This window comes from Scyliorhinus torazame, unplaced genomic scaffold (genome assembly GCF_047496885.1).
Source record: "Scyliorhinus torazame isolate Kashiwa2021f unplaced genomic scaffold, sScyTor2.1 scaffold_247, whole genome shotgun sequence".
NCBI classification, from domain to species: domain Eukaryota; kingdom Metazoa; phylum Chordata; class Chondrichthyes; order Carcharhiniformes; family Scyliorhinidae; genus Scyliorhinus; species Scyliorhinus torazame.
The window spans coordinates 235,217-258,057 of record NW_027307974.1 but is presented as its reverse complement, the minus strand read 5'-3'; the positions used below and the strand labels follow the sequence as shown (position 1 = coordinate 258,057).

The window sequence follows — 22,841 nt, the reverse complement described above, 5'->3', positions numbered from 1 at the left end:
GAGACTATCAATGTGTGTGTGGGGGGTAGAGACTATCAATGTGTGTGTGGGGTAGAGACTGCATCAATGTGTGTGGGGGGTAGAGACTATCAATGTGTGTGTGGGGGGTAGGGACTATCAATGTGTGTGTGGGGTAGAGACTGTATCAATGTGTGTGTGGGGTAGAGACTGTATCAATGTATGTGTGGGGGTAGAGACTGTATCAATGTGTGTGTGGGGTAGAGACTGTATCAATGTGTTTGTGGGGGTAGAGACTATCAATGAGTGTGTGGGGGGTAGAGACTATCAATGTGTGTGTGGGGTAGAGACTATCAATGTGTTTGTGGGGGTAGAGACTATCAATGTGTGTGTGGGGGGTAGAGACTATCAATGTGTGTGTGGGGTAGAGACTGCATCAATGTGTGTGGGGGGTAGAGACTGTATCAATGTGTTTGTGGGGGTAGAGACTATCAATGAGTGTGTGGGGGGTAGAGACTATCAATGTGTGTGGGGGGTAGAGACTGTATCAATGTGTGTGGGGTAGAGACTATCAATGTGTGTGTGGGGGTAGAGACTATCAATGTGTGTGGGGGTAGAGACTATCAATGTGTGTGTGTGGGGGTAGAGACTGTCGAGTCTCTACGGCTCAAGGGACCGTACGTACGTGTCCGAAGCGAAAAGTCACCCACAAGGATGTTATCCCTTTAACACCGACCCCCTAGCTCTCAACTCACCATCAACACGGCCATCGTGTACATGCACCGCTTCTACATGCTCCAGTGCTTCACCAAGTTCCATCGCAACGTAAGTGTTTGCCGATAGAGCCGGTCGCGGGTCACCTCCGCTTGAAATGTTTTGTCGGACACGCAGGCGGGGAACGGAGTGGGGGGGGTGCTTGCAGGTTGTGGGCATTCCCCCTCGCCCTAGGTGGTAGAGTACTTGTGGGCGGTACACACCGTCGGTGGTTTGAGGGAGCGGGATTTGGAGGTTGGCGCGTCGATCGAAAGGGGGATGAGTGGGGGGGGCCTGCTTTGTCCTGCTGTCTAAGTGGACTGAGAGCTGTATGTTCATTTAACGTGCTGTTTAATCGGAGGCAGTGTTGGGGTTAAGAGGTACATGAAAGCTGTTCTTGTGCGTTATGTTCAAAGTTCAAATATTATTTTGCTTTTGTTTTAATAAAATTTTGTTTGTTAAAATAGTCGAGCCCCATTTCTCGTGACAGAACAATACAGCACAGGAACAGCCCCTTCGGCCCTCCTAGCCTGTACCGGTCATGATACCAACCTTTGGCAAAACCCTCAGCCCTTCCCAGTGCCGTATCCCTCTACACCCGTCCTATCCATGTGTTTGTCGAGATGCCTTTTCAACGCCGTTAATGTATCTGCTCCCACAACCTCCCCTGGCAGCGCGTTCCAGGCACTCACCGCCCTCTGTGTAAAAACCTGCCTCGCACAACACCTCTAAACCTTGCCCCACGGACCTTAAACCTACGCCCCTGGTGACTGACCCCCCCCCCCCCTCCCTGGGAAAGAGTGCCTGCCCATCCGCTCTATCCATGCACCTCATTATCTTGTAGACCTCTATCAGGTCACCCCTCAACCTCCGTCGTTCTAATGAAAACAGTCTCGAGTCTGTTCAGCCTCCCCGCATAGCTCACACCCTCCAGACCAGGCAACATCCTGGTAATCCTCCTCCGCACCCTCTCCAAAGCACTCACGTCCTTCTGGTAGTGTGGCGAGCAGAATTGGGCGCAATATGCCAATTGCGGCCTTACCAAGGTACGACACCACTGCCGCGTGACTTGCCAGTTTTTATACTCTATGCCCCATCCAATGAAGGCGAGCATTGCGTCTGCTTTCTTGACTACCTTGTCCACTTGTGTTGTCACTTTCAAAGATCTGTGGGCCTGCACTCCCAGATCTCTCTGACTTTCGATGTTCCTAAGAGTTTGGCCATTTACGATATATTTCCCCTCTATGTTAGACCGACCAAAATGCATCACCTCCCACTTGTCCGCATTAAACTGCATTTGCAATTTCTCTGCCCAATTCTCCGACTTATCTATGCATCCTCTGACAATCCTGAACATTATCTGCCAGTCCCCCGCAGGACAATGTTAGCGGTGTACCTTATCACATTGACGCAGTGTGGGTGTATCGCACTGTATCGCACTGACAGTGTGCTCACTGTTACTGTATCAGACTGTATCACACTGACAGTGTGCTCACTGTTACTGTATCACACTGACAGTGTGCTCACTGTTACTGTATCACACTGACAGTGTGCTCACTGTTACTGTATCACACTGACAGTGTGCTCACTGTTACTGTTACAGACTGTATCACACTGACAGTGCACTCACTGTTACTGTATCACACCGACTGTGCTCACTGTTACTGTATCAGAATATCTCACTGACAGTGTGCTCACTTACTGTATCAGACTATCACACTGACAGTGTGCTCACTGTTACTGTATCAGACTATCACACTGACAGTGTGCTCACTGTTACTGTGTCAGACTGTATCACACTGACAGTGTGCTCACTGTTACTGTATCTCACTGACAGTGTGTTCACTGTTACTGTATCACACTGACGGTGCGCTCACTATTTACTGTATCAGACTGTATCACACTGACAGTGCGCTCCCTGTTACGGTATCAGACTGTATCACACTGACAGTGCGCTCCCTGTTCCGGTATCAGACTGTATCACACTGGCAGTGTGCTCACTGTTACTGTATCACACTATCACACTGACAGTTCCCTCACTGTTACTGTATCAGACTGCATCACACTGACAGTGCGCTCACTTTTACTGTATCACACTATATCACACGAACAGTGTGCTCACTGTTACTGTATCACACTGACTGTGCACTCACTGTTACTGTATCAGACTGTATCACACTGACAGTACCCTCAATGTTACTGTATCACACTGACTGTGCACTCACTGTTACTGTATCAGCCTGTATCACACTGACAGTGCGCTCACTGTTACTGTATCACACTGACAGTACCCTCAATGTTACTGGATCAGCCTGTATCACACTGACAGTGCCCTCACTGTTACTGTATCAGACTGACAGTGCGCTCACTATTACTGTATCAGACTATCTCACTGACTGCTCACTGTTACTGTATCAGACTGTATCACACTGACAGTGCGCTCCCTGTTACGGTATCAGACTGTATCACACTGACAGTGCGCTCCCTGTTACGGTATCAGACTGTATCACACTGGCAGTGTGCTCACTGTTACTGTATCAGACTGTATCACACTGACAGTGCGCTCACTGTTACTGTATCAGACTGACAGTGTGCTCACTGTTACTGTATTGCACTGACTGTGCGCTCACTGTTACTGTATCAAACTGTATCACACTGACAGTACCCTCACTGTTACTGCATCAGACTGTATCACACTGACTGTGTGCTCACTGTTACTGTATCAGACTGTATCTCACTGACTGCTCACTGTTACTGTATCAGACTGTATCACACTGACAGTGTGCTCACTGTTCCAGTATCATACTGTATCACACTGACTGCTCACTGTTACTGTATCAGACTGCATCACACTGACAGTGCGCTCACTGTTACTGTATCAGACTGTATCACACTGTGCTCACTTACTGTATCAGACTGTATCACACTGACAGTGTGCTCAATGTTACTGTATCACACTATCACACTGACAGTGCGCTCACTGTTACTGTATCAGACTGTATCACACTGACATTGTGCTCACTTTTACTGTATCAGACTGTATCACATTGACAGTGTGCTCACTGTTACTGTATCAGACTATCACACTGACAGTGTGCTCACTGTTCCTGTATCAGACTGTATCACACTGACAGTGTGGTCACTGTTACTGTATCACACTGACGGTGCGCTCACTATTTACTGTATCAGACTGTATCTCACTGACAGTGCGCTCACTGTCACTGTATCAGACTGTATCACACTGACAGTGCGCTCCCTGTTACGGTATCAGACTGTATCACACTGTCAGTGTGCTCACTGTTACTGTATCACACTATCACACTGACAGTGTGCTCACTATTACTGTATCAGACTATCACACTGACAGTGCGCTCACTATTACTGGATCAGACTGTATCTCACTGACAGTGTGCTTACTGTTACTGTATCAGACTGTATCACACTGACAGTGTGCTCACTGTTACTGTATCTCACTGACAGTGTGCTCACTGTTACTGTATCAGACTATCACACTGACAGGGTGCTCACTGTTACTGTACCAGACTATCACACTGACAGTGTGCTCACTGTTACTGTATCAGACTGTATCACACTGACAGTGTGCTCACTGTTACTGTATCTCACTGACAGTGTGCTCACTGTTACTGTATCAGACTGTATCACACTGATAGTGTCCTCACTGTTACTGTATCACACTGACAGTGTGCTCACTGTTACTGTATCAGACTGTATCACACTGACATTGCGCTCACTGTTACTGCATCAGACTATCACACTGACTGTGCGCTCACTTACTGTATCAGACTATCACAATGACAGTGCGCTCACTGTTACTGTATCAGACTGACAGTGCGCTCACTATTACTGTATCAGACTGTATCTCACTGACTGCTCACTGTTACTGTATTAGACTGTATCACACTGACAGTGTGCTCACTGTTACTGTATCAGACTGACAGTGCGGTCACTATTACTGTATCAGACTGTATCTCACTGACTGCTCACTTACTGTATCAGACTGTATCACACTGACAGTGTGCTCACTGTTACTGTATCACACTGACAGTGTGCTCACTGTTACTGTATCACAGTGCGCTCAATGTTACTGTATCAGACTATCACTGAATGTGCTCACTGTTACTGTATCAGACTGTCTCACACTGACAGTGTGCTCACTGTTACTGTCTCACACTGACAGTGTGCTCACTGTTACTGTCTCACACGACAGTGTGCTCACTGTTACTGTCTCACACTGACAGTGTGCTCACTTACTGTATAACACTGACAGTGTGCTCAATGTTTCTGTATCAGACTGTATCACACTGACTGTGCTCACTGTTACTGTATCAGACTGTATCACACTGACAGTACCCTCACTGTTACTGTATCAGCCTGTATCACACTGACAGTGCGCTCACTGTTACTGTATCACACTGACTGTGCGCTCACTGTTACTGTATCAGACTGTATCACACTGACAGTGTGCTCACTTACTGTATCACACTGACAGTGTGCTCACTGTTACTGTATGGATAGTGAGAGGCTTTTCCCCAGGGTAGAGGGGTCAATTACTAGTGGGCATAGGTTTAAGGTGAGAGGGGCAAGGTTTAGATGAGATGTACGAGGCACGTTTTTTACGCAGAGGATAGTGAGTACCTGGAACTCACTACCGGAGGAGGTAGTGGAAGCAGGGACGATGGTGACATTTAAGGGGCATCTTGACAAATATATGAATAGGATGGGAATAGAAGGATACGGACCCAGGAAGTGTAGAAGATTGTAGTTTAGTCGGGCAGTATGGTGGGCACGGGCTTGGAGGGCCGGAGGGCCTGTTCCTGTGCTGTACATTTCTTTGTTCTTTGTTCTTATCACTGTATCACACTGACAGTGTGCTCACTGTTACTGTATCAGACTGTATCACACTGACAGTGCGCTCACTGTTACTGTATTGCACTGACAGTGCGCTCACTGTTACTGTATCAGACTGTATCACACTGGCAGTGTGCTCACTGTTACTGTATGAGACTGTATCACACTGGCAGTGTGCTCACTGTTACTGTATCAGACTGTATCACACTTACAGTACGCTCACTGTTACTGTATCAGACTATATCACACTGACAGTATGCTCACTGTTACTGTATCACACTGACAGTTCCCTCACTGTTACTGTACAGACTGTATCACACTTACAGTACCCTCACTGTTACTGCATCAGACTGTATCACACTGACAGTGCGCTCACTGTTACTGTATCAAATTGTATCACACTGACAGTATCCTCACTTACTGTATCAGACTGTATCACACTGACAGTGTGCTCACTGTTACTGTATCAGACTATCACACTGACAGTGCGCTCACTATTACTGGATCAGACTTGTATCTCACTGACAGTGTGCTCACTGTTACTGTATCAGACTGTATCACACTGCTCTCTGTTACTGTATCACACTGACCGTGTGCTCACTGTTACTGTATCCCACTGACAGTGCGCTCACTGTTACTATATCAGACTGTATCACACTGACAGTGCGCTCCCTGTTATGGTATCAGACTGTATGACACTGACAGTGCGCTCCCTGTTACGGTATCAGACTGTATCACACTGCTCACTGTTACTGTATCACACTGACCGTGTGCTCACTGTTACTGTATCACACTGACAGTGCGCTCCCTGTTACGGTATCAGACTGTATCACACTGGCAGTGTGCTCACTGTTACTGTATCAGACTGTATCACACTGACAGTGCGCTCACTGTTACTGTATTGCACTGACAGTGTGCTCACTGTTACTGTATCAGACTGTGTCACACTGACAGTACCCTCACTGTTACTGTATCAGCCTGTATCACACTGACAGTGCGCTCACTTTTACTGTATCACACGAACAGTGTGCTCACTTACTGTATCACACTGACAGTGTGATCACTGTTACTGTATCACACTGACAGTGTGATCACTGTTACTGTATCACACTGACAGTGTGCTCACTGTTACTGTATCAGACTGTATCACACAGACAGTGTGCTCACTGTTACTATATCGGACTGTATCTCACTGACAGTGTGCTCACTGTTACTGTATCAGACTATCACACTGACGGTGCGCTCACTATTACTGTATCAGACTGTATCACACTGACAGTGTGCTCACCTTTACTGTATCAGACTGTGTCACACTGACTGCTCACTTACTGTATCAGACTATTACACTGACCATGTGCTCACTGTTACTGTATCACAGTGCCAGTGCGCTCACTGTTACTGTATCAGACTGTATCACACTGACAGTGCGCTCACTGTTACTGTATCAGACTGTATCACACTGGCAGTGCGCTCACTATTACTGTATCAGACTGTATCACACTGACAGTGCGCTCACTGTTACTCTATTGCACTGACAGTACCCTCACTGTTACTGTATCAGACTGTATCACACTGACAGTCCTCTCTCTGTTACTGTATCACACTGACAGTGTGCTCACTGTTACTGTATCAGACTATCACACTGACCGTGTGCTCACTGTTACTGTATCGGACTGTATCTCACTGACAGTGTGCTCACTGTTACTGTATCAGACTGTATCACACTGACGGTGCGCTCACTATTACTGTATCAGACTGTATCACACTGACAGTGCGCTCACTGTTACTGTATTGCACTGACAGTACCCGCACTGTTACTGTATCAGACTGTATCACACTGACAGTACCCTCACTGTTACTATATCAGACTGTATCACACTGGCAGTGTGCTCACTGTTACTGTATCAGACTGTATCACACTGACAGTCCTCTCACTGTGACTGTATCACACTGACGGTGCGCTCACTATTACTGTATCAGACTGTATCACACTGACAGTGCGCTCACTGTTACTGTATTGCACTGACAGTACCCGCACTGTTACTGTATCAGACTGTATCACACTGACAGTACCCTCACTGTTACTATATCAGACTGTATCACACTGGCAGTGTGCTCACTGTTACTGTATCAGACTGTATCACACTGACAGTCCTCTCACTGTGACTGTATCACACTGACAGTGTCCTCACTGTTACTGTATCGCACTGACAATGTGCTCACTTACTGTATGACACTGACAGTGCACTCAGTTACTGTATCAGACTGTATCACACTGGCAGTGCGCTCACTATTACTGTATCAGACTGTATCACACTGACAGTGCGCTCACTGTTACTGTATTGCACTGACAGTACCCTCACTGTTACTGTATCAGACTGTATCACACTGACAGTCCTCTCACTGTTACTGTATCACACTGACTGTGCGCACACTGTTACTGTATCAGACTGTATCACACTGACAGTGTCCTCACTGTTACTGTATCGCACTGACAATGTGCTCACTGTTACTGTATTACACTGACAGTGCCCTCACTGTTACTGTATCAGATTGTATCGCACTGACAGTGTGCTCACTGTTACTGTATCAGACTGTATTACACTGACAGTGCCCTCACTGTTACTGTATCAGACTGTATCACACTGTGCTCACTTACTGTATCACACTGACCGTGTGCTCACTGTTACTGTATCAGACTGTATCACACTGACAGTGCGCTCACTGTTACTATATCAGACTGTATCACACTGACAGTGCGCTCCCTGTTACGGTACCAGACTGTATCACACTGACAGTGCGCTCACTATTACTGTATTGCACTGACAGTACCCTCACTGTTACTGTATCACACTGACAGTCCGCTCACTGTTACTGTATCACACTGACAGTGTGCTCACTGTTACTGTATCAGACTATCACACTGACAGTGTGCTCACTGTTACTGTATCGGACTGTATCTCACTGACGGTGCGCTCCCTGTTACGGTATCGGACTGTATCACACTGGCAGTGTGCTCACTTTTACTGTATCATACTGACTGTTCCCTCACTGTTACTGTATCAGACTGTATCACAGACAATGCGTTCACTGTTACTGTATCACACTATATCACACGAACAGTGTGCTCACTGTTACTGTATCACACTGACTGCGCTCACTGTTACTGTATCAGACTGTATCACACTGTCAGTACCCTCACTGTTACTGCATCAGACTGTATCACACTCACAGTGCGCTCACTTACTGTATCAGATTGTATCACACTGACCGTATACTCACTGTTACTGTATCAGACTGTATCACACTGACAGTGTGCTCACTGTTACTGTATCAGACTATCACACTGACAGTGTGCTCACTGTTACTGTATCAGACTGTATCACACTGCTCACTGTTACTGTATCACACTGACCGTGTGATCACTGTTACTGTATCACACTGACAGTGCGCTCACTGTTACTATATCAGACTGTATCACACTGGCAGTGTGCTCACTGTTACTGTATTGCACTGACAGTGCGCTCACTGTTACTGTATCAGACTGTATCACACTGGCAGTGTGCTCACTGTTACTGTATGAGACTGTATCACACTGGCAGTGTGCTCACTGTTACTGTATCAGACTGTATCACACTTACAGTACGCTCACTGTTACTGTATCAGACTATATCACACTGACAGTGTGCTCACTGTTACTGTATCACACTGACAGTTCCCTCACTGTTACTGTACAGACTGTATCACACTTACAGTACCCTCACTGTTACTGCATCAGACTGTATCACACTGACAGTGCGCTCACTGTTACTGTATCAAATTGTATCACACTGACAGTATCCTCACTTACTGTATCAAACTGTATCACACTGACAGTGTGCTCACTGTTACTGTATCAGACTATCACACTGACAGTGCGCTCACTATTACTGGATCAGACTTGTATCTCACTGACAGTGTGCTCACTGTTACTGTATCAGACTGTATCACACTGCTCTCTGTTACTGTATCACACTGACCGTGTGCTCACTTACTGTATCCCACTGACCGTGCGCTCACTGTTACTATATCAGACTGTATCACACTGACAGTGCGCTCCCTGTTATGGTATCAGACTGTATGACACTGACAGTGCGCTCCCTGTTACGGTAACAGACTGTATCACACTGCTCACTGTTACTGTATCACACTGACCGTGTGCTCACTGTTACTGTATCACACTGACAGTGCGCTCCCTGTTACGGTATCAGACTGTATCACACTGGCAGTGTGCTCACTGTTACTGTATCAGACTGTATCACACTGACAGTGCGCTCACTGTTACTGTATTGCACTGACAGTGTGCTCACTGTTACTGTATCAGACTGTGTCACTGACAGTACCCTCACTGTTACTGTATCAGCCTGTATCACACTGACAGTGCGCTCACTTTTACTGTATCACACGAACAGTGTGCTCACTTACTGTATCACACTGACTGTGCGCTACCTGTTACTGTATCAGACTGTATCACACTGACAGTACCCTCACTGTTACTGCATCAGACTGTATCACACAGACAGTGTGCTCACTGTTACTGTATCAGACTGTGTCACACTGACTGTGCTCACTGTTACTGTATCAGACTATTACACTGACCATGTGCTCACTGTTACTGTATCACAGTGCCAGTGCGCTCACTGTTACTGTATCAGACTGTATCACACTGACAGTGCGCTCACTGTTACTGTATCAGACTGTATCACACTGGCAGTGCGCTCACTATTACTGTATCAGACTGTATCACACTGACAGTGCGCTCACTGTTACTCTATTGCACTGACAGTACCCTCACTGTTACTGTATCAGACTGTATCACACTGACAGTCCTCTCTCTGTTACTGTATCACACTGACAGTGTGCTCACTGTTACTGTATCAGACTATCACACTGACAGTGTACTCACTGTTACTGTATCGGACTGTATCTCACTGACTGTGCTCACTGTTACTGTATCAGACTGTATCACACTGACGGTGCGCTCACTATTACTGTATCAGACTGTATCACACTAACAGTGCGCTCACTGTTACTGTATTGCACTGACAGTACCCGCACTGTTACTGTATCAGACAGTATCACACTGACCGTACCCTCACTGTTACTATATCAGACTGTATCACACTGGCAGTGTGCTCACTGTTACTGGAACAGACTGTATCACACTGACAGTCCTCTCACTGTGACTGTATCACACTGACAGTGTGCTCACTGTTACTGTATCTGACTATCACACTGACCGTGCGCTCACTGTTACTGTATCACACGAACAGTGTGCTCACTGTTACTGTATCACACTGACTGTGCGCACACTGTTACTGTATCAGACTATCACACTGACAGTGTCCTCACTGTTACTGTATCGCACTGACAATGTGCTCACTTACTGTATCACACTGACAGTGCACTCAGTTACTGTATCAGACTGTATCACACTGGCAGTGCGCTCACTATTACTGTATGAGACTGTATCACACTGACAGTGCGCTCACTGTTACTGTATTGCACTGACAGTACCCTCACTGTTACTGTATCAGACTGTATCACACTGACAGTCCTCTCACTGTTACTGTATCACACTGACTGTGCGCACACTGTTACTGTATCAGACTGTATCACACTGACAGTGTCCTCACTGTTACTGTATCGCACTGACAATGTGCTCACTGTTACTGTATTACACTGACAGTGCCCTCACTTACTGTATCAGATTGTATCGCACTGACAGTGTGCTCACTGTTACTGTATCAGACTGTATTACACTGACAGTGCCCTCACTGTTACTGTATCAGACTGTATCACACTGTGCTCACTTACTGTATCACACTGACCGTGTGCTCACTGTTACTGTATCACACTGACAGTGCGCTCCCTGTTACGGTATCAGACTGTATCACACTGACAGTGCGCTCCCTGTTACGGTACCAGACTGTATCACACTGACAGTGCCCTCACTGTTACTGTATTGCACTGACAGTACCCTCACTGTTACTGTATCACACTTACAGTCCGCTCACTGTTACTGTATCACACTGACAGTGTGCTCACTGTTACTGTATCAGACTATCACACTGACAGTGTGCTCACTGTTACTGTATCGGACTGTATCTCACTGACGGTGCGCTCCCTGTTACGGTATCGGACTGTATCACACTGGCAGTGTGCTCACTTTTACTGTATCAGACTGTATCATACTGACTGTTCCCTCACTGTTACTGTATCAGACTGTATCACAGACAATGCGCTCACTGTTACTGTATCACACTATATCACACGAACAGTGTGCTCACTGTTACTGTATCACACTGACTGCGCTCACTGTTACTGTATCAGACTGTATCACACTGACAGTACCCTCACTGTTACTGCATCAGACTGTATCACACTCACAGTGCGCTCACTTACTGTATCAGATTGTATCACACTGACCGTATACTCACTGTTACTGTATCAGACTGTATCACACTGACAGTGTGCTCACTGTTACTGTATCAGACTATCACACTGACAGTGTGCTCACTGTTACTGTATCAGACTGTATCACACTGCTCACTGTTACTGTATCACACTGACCGTGTGATCACTGTTACTGTATCACACTGACAGTGCGCTCACTGTTACTATATCAGACTGTATCACACTGGCAGTGTGCTCACTGTTACTGTATCAGACTGTATCACACTGACAGTGCGCTCACTGTTACTGTATTGCACTGACAGTGTGCTCACTGTTACTGTATCAGACTGTATCACACTGACAGTACCCTCACTGTTACTGTATCTGCCTGTATCACACTGACAGTGCGCTCACTGTTACTGTATCAGACTATCACACTGACAGTGTGCTCACTGTTACTGTATCAGACTGTATCACACTTCTCACTGTTACTGTATCACACTGACCGTGTGATCACTGTTACTGTATCACACTGACAGTGCGCTCACTGTTTCTATATCAGACTGTATCACACTGGCAGTGTGCTCACTGTTACTGTATCACACTGACAGTGCGCTCACTGTTACTGTATTGCACTGACAGTGTGCTCACTGTTACTGTATCAGACTGTATCACACTGACAGTACCCTCACTGTTACTGTATCAGCCTGTATCACACTGACAGTGCGCTCACTGTTATTGTATCACACGAACAGTGTGCTCACTGTTACTGTATCACACTGACAGTGCGCTCACTATTACTGTATCTGACTATCACACTGACAGTGTGCTCACTGTTACTGTCTCAGACTGTATCACACTGACAGTGCTCACTTACTGTATCACGCAGACAGTGTGCTCACTGTTACTGTATCAGACTATCACACTGACCGTGTGATCACTGTTACTGTATCACACTGACAGTGTGCTCACTGTTACTGTATCAGACTGTATCACACAGACAGTGTGCTCCCTGTTACTGTATCGGACTGTATCTCACTGACTGCTCACTGTTACTGTATCAGACTGTATCACACTGACAGTGCGCTCCCTGTTACGGTATCAGACTGTATCACACTGACAGTGCGCTCCCTGTTACCGTATCAGACTGTATCACACTGGCAGTGTGCTCACTGTTACTGTATCAGACTGTATCACACTGACAGTGCGCTCACTGTTACTGTATTGCACTGACAGTGCGCTCACTGTTACTGTATCAGACTGTATCACACTGGCAGTGTGCTCACTGTTACTGTATGAGACTGTATCACACTGGCAGTGTGCTCACTGTTACTGTATCAGACTGTATCACACTTACAGTACGCTCACTGTTACTGTATCAGACTATATCACACTGACAGTATGCTCACTGTTACTGTATCACACTGACAGTTCCCTCACTGTTACTGTACAGACTGTATCACACTTACAGTACCCTCACTGTTACTGCATCAGACTGTATCACACTCACAGTGCGCTCACTGTTACTGTATCAAATTGTATCACACTGACAGTATCCTCACTTACTGTATCAGACTGTATCACACTGACAGTGTGCTCACTGTTACTGTATCAGACTATCACACTGACAGTACGCTCACTATTACTGGATCAGACTTGTATCTCACTGACAGTGTGCTCACTGTTACTGTATCAGACTGTATCACACTGCTCACTTACTGTATCACACTGACCGTGTGCTCACTGTTACTGTATCACACTGACAGTGCGCTCCCTGTTACGGTATCAGACTGTATCACACTGGCAGTGTGCTCACTGTTACTGTATCAGACTGTATCACACTGACAGTGCGCTCACTGTTACTGTATTGCACTGACAGTGTGCTCACTGTTACTGTATCAGACTGTGTCACACTGACAGTACCCTCACTGTTACTGTATCAGCCTGTATCACACTGACAGTGCGCTCACTTTTACTGTATCACACGAACAGTGTGCTCACTTACTGTATCACACTGACAGTGTGCTCACTTACTGTATCACACTGACAGTGTGATCACTGTTACTGTATCACACTGACAGTGTGATCACTGTTACTGTATCACACTGACAGTGCGCTCCCTGTTACGGTATCAGACTGTATCACACTGGCAGTGTGCTCACTGTTACTGTATCAGACTGTATCACACTGACAGTGCGCTCACTGTTACTGTATTGCACTGACAGTGTGCTCACTGTTACTGTATCAGACTGTGTCACACTGACAGTACCCTCACTGTTACTGTATCAGCCTGTATCACACTGACAGTGCGCTCACTTTTACTGTATCACACGAACAGTGTGCTCACTGTTACAGTATCACACTTACTGTGCGCACACTGTGACTGTATCAGACTGTATCACACTGACAGTGTCCTCACTGTTACTGTATCGCACTGACAATGTGCTCACTTACTGTATCACACTGACAGTGCACTCAGTTACTGTATCAGACTGTATCACACTGGCAGTGCGCTCACTATTACTGTATCAGACTGTATCACACTGACAGTCCCCTCACTGTTACTGTATCACACTGACTGTGCGCACACTGTTACTGTATCAGACTGTATCACACTGACAGTGTCCTCACTGTTACTGTATCGCACTGACAATGTGCTCACTGTTACTGTATTACACTGACAGTGCCCTCACTGTTACTGTATCAGATTGTATCGCACTGACAGTGTGCTCACTGTTACTGTATCAGACTGTATTACACTGACAGTGCCCTCACTGTTACTGTATCAGACTGTATCACACTGTGCTCACTTACTGTATCACACTGACAGTGCGCTCACTGTTACTGTATTGCACTGACAGTCCGCTCACTGTTACTGTATCACACTGACAGTGTGCTCACTGTTACTGTATCAGACTATCACACTGACAGTGTGCTCACTGTTACTGTATCGGACTGTATCTCACTGACGGTGCGCTCCCTGTTACGGTATCGGACTGTATCACACTGGCAGTGTGCTCACTTTTACTGTATCATACTGTCAGTACCCTCACTGTTACTGCATCAGACTGTATCACACTCACAGTGCGCTCACATACTGTATCAGATTGTATCACACTGACCGTATACTCACTGTTACTGTATCAGACTGTATCACACTGACAGTGTGCTCACTGTTACTGTATCAGACTATCACACTGACAGTGTGCTCACTGTTACTGTATCAGACTGTATCACACTGCTCACTGCTACTGTATCACACTGACCGTGTGATCACTGTTACTGTATCACACTGACAGTGCGCTCACTGTTACTATATCAGACTGTATCACACTGGCAGTGTGCTCACTGTTACTGTATTGCACTGACAGTGCGCTCACTGTTACTGTATCAGACTGTATCACACTGGCAGTGTGCTCACTGTTACTGTATCAGACTGTATCACACTTACAGTACGCTCACTGTTACTGTATCAGACTATATCACACTGACAGTGTGCTCACTGTTACTGTATCACACTGACAGTTCCCTCACTGTTACTGTACAGACTGTATCACACTTACAGTACCCTCACTGTTACTGCATCAGACTGTATCACACTGACAGTGCGCTCACTGTTACTGTATCAAATTGTATCACACTGACAGTATCCTCACTTACTGTATCAGACTGTATCACACTGACAGTGTGCTCACTGTTACTGTATCAGACTATCACACTGACAGTGCGCTCACTATTACTGGATCAGACTTGTATCTCACTGACAGTGTGCTCACTGTCACTGTATCAGACTGTATCACACTGCTCTCTGTTACTGTATCACACTGACCGTGTGCTCACTTACTGTATCCCACTGACCGTGCGCTCACTGTTACTATATCAGACTGTATCACACTGACAGTGCGCTCCCTGTTATGGTATCAGACTGTATGACACTGACAGTGCGCTCCCTGTTACGGTATCAGACTGTATCACACTGCTCACTGTTACTGTATCACACTGACCGTGTGCTCACTGTTACTGTATCACACTGACATTGCGCTCCCTGTTACGGTATCAGACTGTATCACACTGGCAGTGTGCTCACTGTTACTGTATCAGACTGTATCACACTGACAGTGCGCTCACTGTTACTGTATTGCACTGACAGTGTGCTCACTGTTACTGTATCAGACTGTGTCACTGACAGTACCCTCACTGTTACTGTATCAGCCTGTATCACACTGACAGTGCGCTCACTTTTACTGTATCACACGAACAGTGTGCTCACTTACTGTATCACACTGACTGTGCGCTACCTGTTACTGTATCAGACTGTATCACACTGACAGTACCCTCACTGTTACTGCATCAGACTGTATCACACTGACAGTGTGATCACTGTTACTGTATCACAGTGCCAGTGTGCTCACTGTTACTGAATCAGACTGTATCACACCAACAGTGTGCTCACTGTTACTGTATCACACCGGCAGTGTGCTCACTGTTACTGAATCAGACTGTATCACACCAACAGTCTGCTCACTGTTACAGTATCAGACTGTATCTCACTGACAGTGCTCACTGTTACTGTCTCAGACTGTATCACACTGACAGTGTGCTCGCTGTTACTGTATCAGACTGTATCTCACTGACAGTGCTCACTGTTACTGTATCAGACTATCACACTGACCATGTGCTCACTGTTACTGTATCAGACTGTATCGCACTGACAGTGTGCTCACTGTTACTGTATCAGACTGTATCACACTGACAGTGCGCTCACTGTTACTGTATCACACTATCACACGAACAGCGTGCTCACTGTTACTGTATCACACTGTGCGCTCACTGTTACTGTATCAGATTGTATCACACTGACCGTGTCCTCACTGTTACTGTATCACACTGACAGTGCGTTCACTGTTACTATATCAGACTGTATCACACTGACAGTGCGCTCACTGTTACTGTATTGCACTGACAGTGTGCTCACTGTTACTGTATCAGACTGTTTCACACTGACAGTACCCTCACTGTTACTGTATCAGACTGTATCACACTGACAGTGCGCTCACTGTTACTGTATTGCACTGAGTGTGCTCACTGTTACTGTATCAGACTGTATCACACTGACAGTACCCTCACTGTTACTGTATCAGACTGTATCACACTGACAGTGCGCTCACTGTTACTGTATCACACTGACAGTGTGCTCACTGTTACTGTATCAGACTATGACACTGACAGTGTGCTCACTGTTACTGTATCTCACTGACAGTGTGCTCACTGTTACTGTATCAGACTGTATCACACTGACGGTGCGCTCACTTTTACTGTATCAGACTGTATCACTCTGACTGTGCTCGCTGTTACTGTATCAGATTATCACACTGACAGTGCGCTCACTGTTACTGTATCTCACTGTGTGCTCAGTTACTGTATCAGACTGTATCACACTGACCATGTGCTCACTGTTACTGTATCACACTGACAGTGGGCTCACTGTTACTGTATCAGACTGTATCACACTGACAGTGCGCTCACTGTTACTGTATCAGACTGTATCACACTGGCAGTGCGCTCACTATTACTGTATCAGACTGTATCACGCTGACAGTGCTCACTATTACTGTATCACACTGACCGTGTGCTCACTGTTACTGTATCAGACTGCATCACAGGCAGTGTGCTCACTGTTACTGTATCAGACTGTATCACACTGACAGTGCGCTCACTGTTACTGTATCACCCTGACAGTGTGCTCACTGTTACTGTATCACACTGACAGTGTGCTCACTGTTACTGTATCGGACTGTATCTCACTGACAGTGTGCCCACTGTTACTGTATCAGACTGTATCTCACTGACAGTGTGCTCACTATTACTGTATCACACTGACAGTGTGCTCACTGTGACTGTATCAGACTATCACACTGGCAATGTGCTCACTGTTACTGTATCAGACTGTATCACACTGACGGTGCGCTCACTATTACTGTATCAGACTGTCTCACACTGACAGTGTGCTCACTTTTACTGTATCAGACTATCACACTGACTGTGCTCGGTGTTACTGTATCAGATAATCACACTGACAGTGCGCTCACTGTTACTGTATCACACTGACTGTGTGCTCACTGTTACCGTATCAGACTGTATCACACTGACCATGTGCTCACTGTTCCTGTATCACACTGACAGTGCGCTCACTGTTACTGTATCAGACTGTATCACACGGACAGTGCGCTCACTATTACTGTATCAGACTGTATCACACTGACCGTGTGCTCACTATTACTGTATCAGACTGTATCACACTGACAGTGCGCTCACTACTACTGTATCAGACTGTATCACACTGGCAATGTGCTCACTGTTACTGTATCAGACTGTATCACACTGACGCTGCGCTCACGGTTACTGTATCAGACTGCCAGTGCGCTCACTATTACTGTATCAGACTGTATCTCACTGACTGCTCACTGTTACTGTATCAGGCTATCACACTGACAGTGTGCTCACTTACTGTATCAGACTGACAGTGCGCTCTCTATTACTGTATCATACTGTATCTCACGGACTGCTCACTGTTACTGTATCAGACTGAAAGTCTGCTCGCTATTACTGTATCAGACTATCACACACTGCTCACTGTTACTGTATCAGACTGTATCACACTGACTGTGCTCACTGTTACTGTATCAGACTGTATCACACTGACAGTGCGCTCACTGTTACTGTATCATACTGTATCACACTGACAGTGCGCTCACTGTTACTGTATTGCACTGACAGTGCGCTCCCTGTTACGGTATCAGACTGTATCACACTGACAGTGTGCTCACTGTTACTGTATCAGACTGTATCACACTGACAGTGCGCTCACTGTTACTGTATCATACTGTATCACACTGACAGTGCGCTCACTGTTACTGTATTGCACTGACAGTGCGCTCACTGTTACTGTATCAGACTGTATCACACTGACAGTGCGCTCACTGTTACTGTATTGCACTGACAGTGCGCTCACTGTTACTGTATCAGACTGTATCACACTGACGGTGCGCTCACTATTACTGTATCAGACTGTATCACACTGACAGTGTGCTCACTTTTACTGTATCAGACTATCACACTGACTGTGCTCGCTGTTACTGTTTCAGATAATCACACTGACAGTGCGCTCACTGTTACTGTATCACACTGACTGTATGCTCACTGTTACCGTATCAGACTGTATCTCACGGACAGTACGCTCACTATTACTGCATCAGCCTATCACACTGACTGCTCACTGTTACTGTATCACACTGACAGTGCGCTCACTGTTACTGTATCGGACTGTATTGCACTGACAGTGTGCTCACTGTTACTGTATCAGACTATCACACTGACAGTTCCCTCACTGTTACTGTATCATACTGTATCACACTGACAGTGCGCTCACTGTTACTGTATTGCACTGACAGTGCGCTCACTGTTACTGTATCAGACTGTATCACACTGACAGTGCGCTCACTGTTACTGTATCACACTATCACACGAACAGTGTGCTCACTGTTACTGTATCACACTGACTGTGCGCTCACTGTTACTGTATCAGACTGTATCACACTGACAGTAGCCTCAATGTTACTGCATCAGACTGTATCACACTGACAGTGCGCTCACTGTTACTGTATCAGATTGTATCACACTGACCGTGTCCTCACTGTTACTGTATCTCACTGACCGTGTGCTCACTGTTACTGTGTCACACTGACAGTGCGCTCACTGTTACTGTATCAGACTGTATCACACAGACAGTACCCTCACTGTTACTGTATCAGACTATCACACTGACAGTGCGCTCACTGTTACTATATCAGACTGTATCTCACTGACAGTGTGCTCACTGTTACTGTGTCACACTGACAGTGCGCTCACTGTTACTGTATCAGACTGTATCACACAGACAGTACCCTCACTTACTGTATCAGACTATCACACTGACAGTACCCTCACTGTTACTGTATCAGACTATCACACTGACAGTGCGCGCACTGTTACTGAATCACACGAACAGTCTGCTCACTGTTACTGTATCACACTGACTGTGCGCTCACTGTTACTGTATCAGACTGTCACACTGACAGTGTGCTCACTGTTACTGTATCAGACTATCTCACTGACAGTGTGCTCACTGTTACTGTATCATACTGTATCACACTGACTGTGTGCTCACTGTTACTGTCTCAGACTGTATCACACTGACAGTGTGCTCACTATTACTGTATCACACTGACAGTGTGCTCACTGTTACTGTCTCAGACTGTATCACACTGACAGTGTGCTCACTATTACTGTAACACACTGACAGTACCCTCACTGTTACTGCATCAGGCGGTATCACACTGACAGTGTGCTCACTGTTACTGTATCATACTGTATCACACTGACAGTGTGCTCACTGTTACTGTCTCAGACTGTATCAGACTGACAGTGTGCTCACTATTACTGTATCACACTGACAGTGTGCTCACTGTTACTGTATCAGACTATCACTGAAAGTGTGCTCACTGTTACTGTATCGGACTATCTCACTGACAGTGTGCTCACTGTTACTGTATCAGACTGTATCACACTGACGGTGCGCTCACTATTACTGTATCAGACTGTCTCTCACTGACAGTGTGCTCACTTTTACTGTATCACACTGTATCACACTGACTGTGCTCGCTGTTACTGTATCAGATAATCACACTGACAGTGCGCTCACTTTTACTGTATCACACTGACTGTGTGCTCACTGTTACCGTATCAGACTGTATCACACTGACCATGTGCTCACTGATACTGTATCACACTGACAGTGCGCTCACTGTTACTGTATCAGACTGTATCACACGGACAGTGCGCTCACTATTACTGTATCAGGCTGTATCACACTGACAGTGCTCACTATTACTGTATCACACTGACAGTGTGCTGACTGTTACTGTATCAGACTATCACACTGACCGTGTGCTCACTGTTACTGTATCAGACTGTATCACACTGACCGTGTGCTCACTGTTACTGTATCACACTGACAGTGTGCTCACTGTTACTGTATCAGAATATCACACTGACAGTTTGCTCACTGTTACTGTATCAGACTGTAACACACTGACAGTGCGCTCACTACTACTGTATCAGACTGTATCACACTGACAGTGCGCTCCCTGTTAGGGTATCAGACTGTATCACACTGACAGTGCGCTCACTGTTACTGTATTGCACTGACAGTGTGCTCACTGTTACTGTATCAGACTGTATCTCACTGACTGCTCACTGTTACTGTATCAGACTATCGCACTGACAGTGTGCTCACTGTTACTGTATCAGACTGTATCACACTGACAGTGTGCTCACTGTTACTGTATCAGACTGAAAGTCCGCTCGCTATTACTGTATCAGACTATCACACTGACTGCTCACTGTTACTGTATCAGACTGTATCACACTGACTGTGCTGACTGTTACTGTATCACACTGACAGTGTGCTCACTGTTACTGTATCAGACTATCACACTGACAGTGCGTTCACTGTTACTGTATCACACTGATAGTGTGCTCAATGTTACTGTATCAGACTGTATCACACTGACAGTGTGCTCACTGCACCTGTATCAGTCTATCACACTGACAGTGTGCTCACTGTTACTGTATCAGACTGTATCACACTGACTGTGCGCTCACTGTTACTGTATCAGACTGTATCACACTGACAGTGTGCTCACTGTTACTGTATCAGACTGTATCACACTGACAGTGTGCTCACTGTTACTGTATCAGACTATCACACTGACAGTGTGCTCACTATTACTGCATCACACTGACAGTGTGCTCACTATTACTGTATCACACTGACAGTGTGCTCACTGTTACTGTATCAGACTATCACACTGACAGTGTGCTCACTGTTACTGTATCAGACTGTATCACACTGACAGTGCACTCACTGTTACTGTATCACAGTGTGCTCACTGTTCCTCTATCAGACTGTATCACACTGACCGTGTACTCACTGTTACTGTATCAGACAGTATCACACTGACAGTGTGCTCACTGTTACTGTATCAGACTATCACACTGACAGTGTGCTCACTGTACCTGTATCACACTGACAGTGTGCTCACTGTTACTGTATCAGACTGTATCACACTGACAGTGTGCTCACTGTTACTGTATCAGACTGTATCACTCTGACAGTGTGCTCACTATTACTGTATCACACTGACAGTGTGCTCACTATTACTGTATCAAACTATCACACTGACAGTGTGGTCACTATTACTGTATCACACTGACAGTGTGCACACTGTTACTGTATCACACTGACAGTGCGTTCACTGTTACTGTATCAGACTGTATCACACTGACTGTGCGCTCACTGTTACTGTATCAGACTGTGTCACACTGACAGTACCCTCACTGTTACTGCATCAGGCGGTATCACACTGACAGTGTGCTCACTGTTACTGTATCAGACTATCACACTGACAGTGCGCTCACTCTTACTGTATCAGACTGTATCTCACTGACAGTGTGCTCACTGTTACTGTATCATACTGTATCACACTGACAGTGTGCTCACTGTTACTGTCTCAGACTGTATCACACTGACAGTGTGCTCACTATTACTGTATTACACTGACAATGTGCTCACTGTTACTGTATCGGACTATCTCACTGACAGTGTGCTCACTGTTACTGTATCAGACTGTATCACACTGACGGTGCGCTCACTATTACTGTATCAGACTGTCTCACACTGACAGTGTGCTCACTTTTACTGTATCACACTGACTGTGCTCGCTGTT

General features: G+C 46.0%; 1 protein-coding gene across 3 annotated transcripts in view; it reads left to right on the top strand.

Moving 5' to 3' along the window:
* The window catches only part of LOC140406107 (cyclin-T1-like), a 272,545-nt gene that overhangs the window by 23,371 nt on the left and 226,333 nt on the right, over positions 1-22,841 (top strand). For all 3 annotated transcript variants that reach the window (XM_072494262.1, XM_072494261.1, XM_072494260.1), the window contains exon 2: positions 702-783. In XM_072494262.1, the coding sequence (XP_072350363.1) occupies positions 702-783 (82 nt within the window). The remainder of the gene's footprint in view (positions 1-701; positions 784-22,841) is intronic.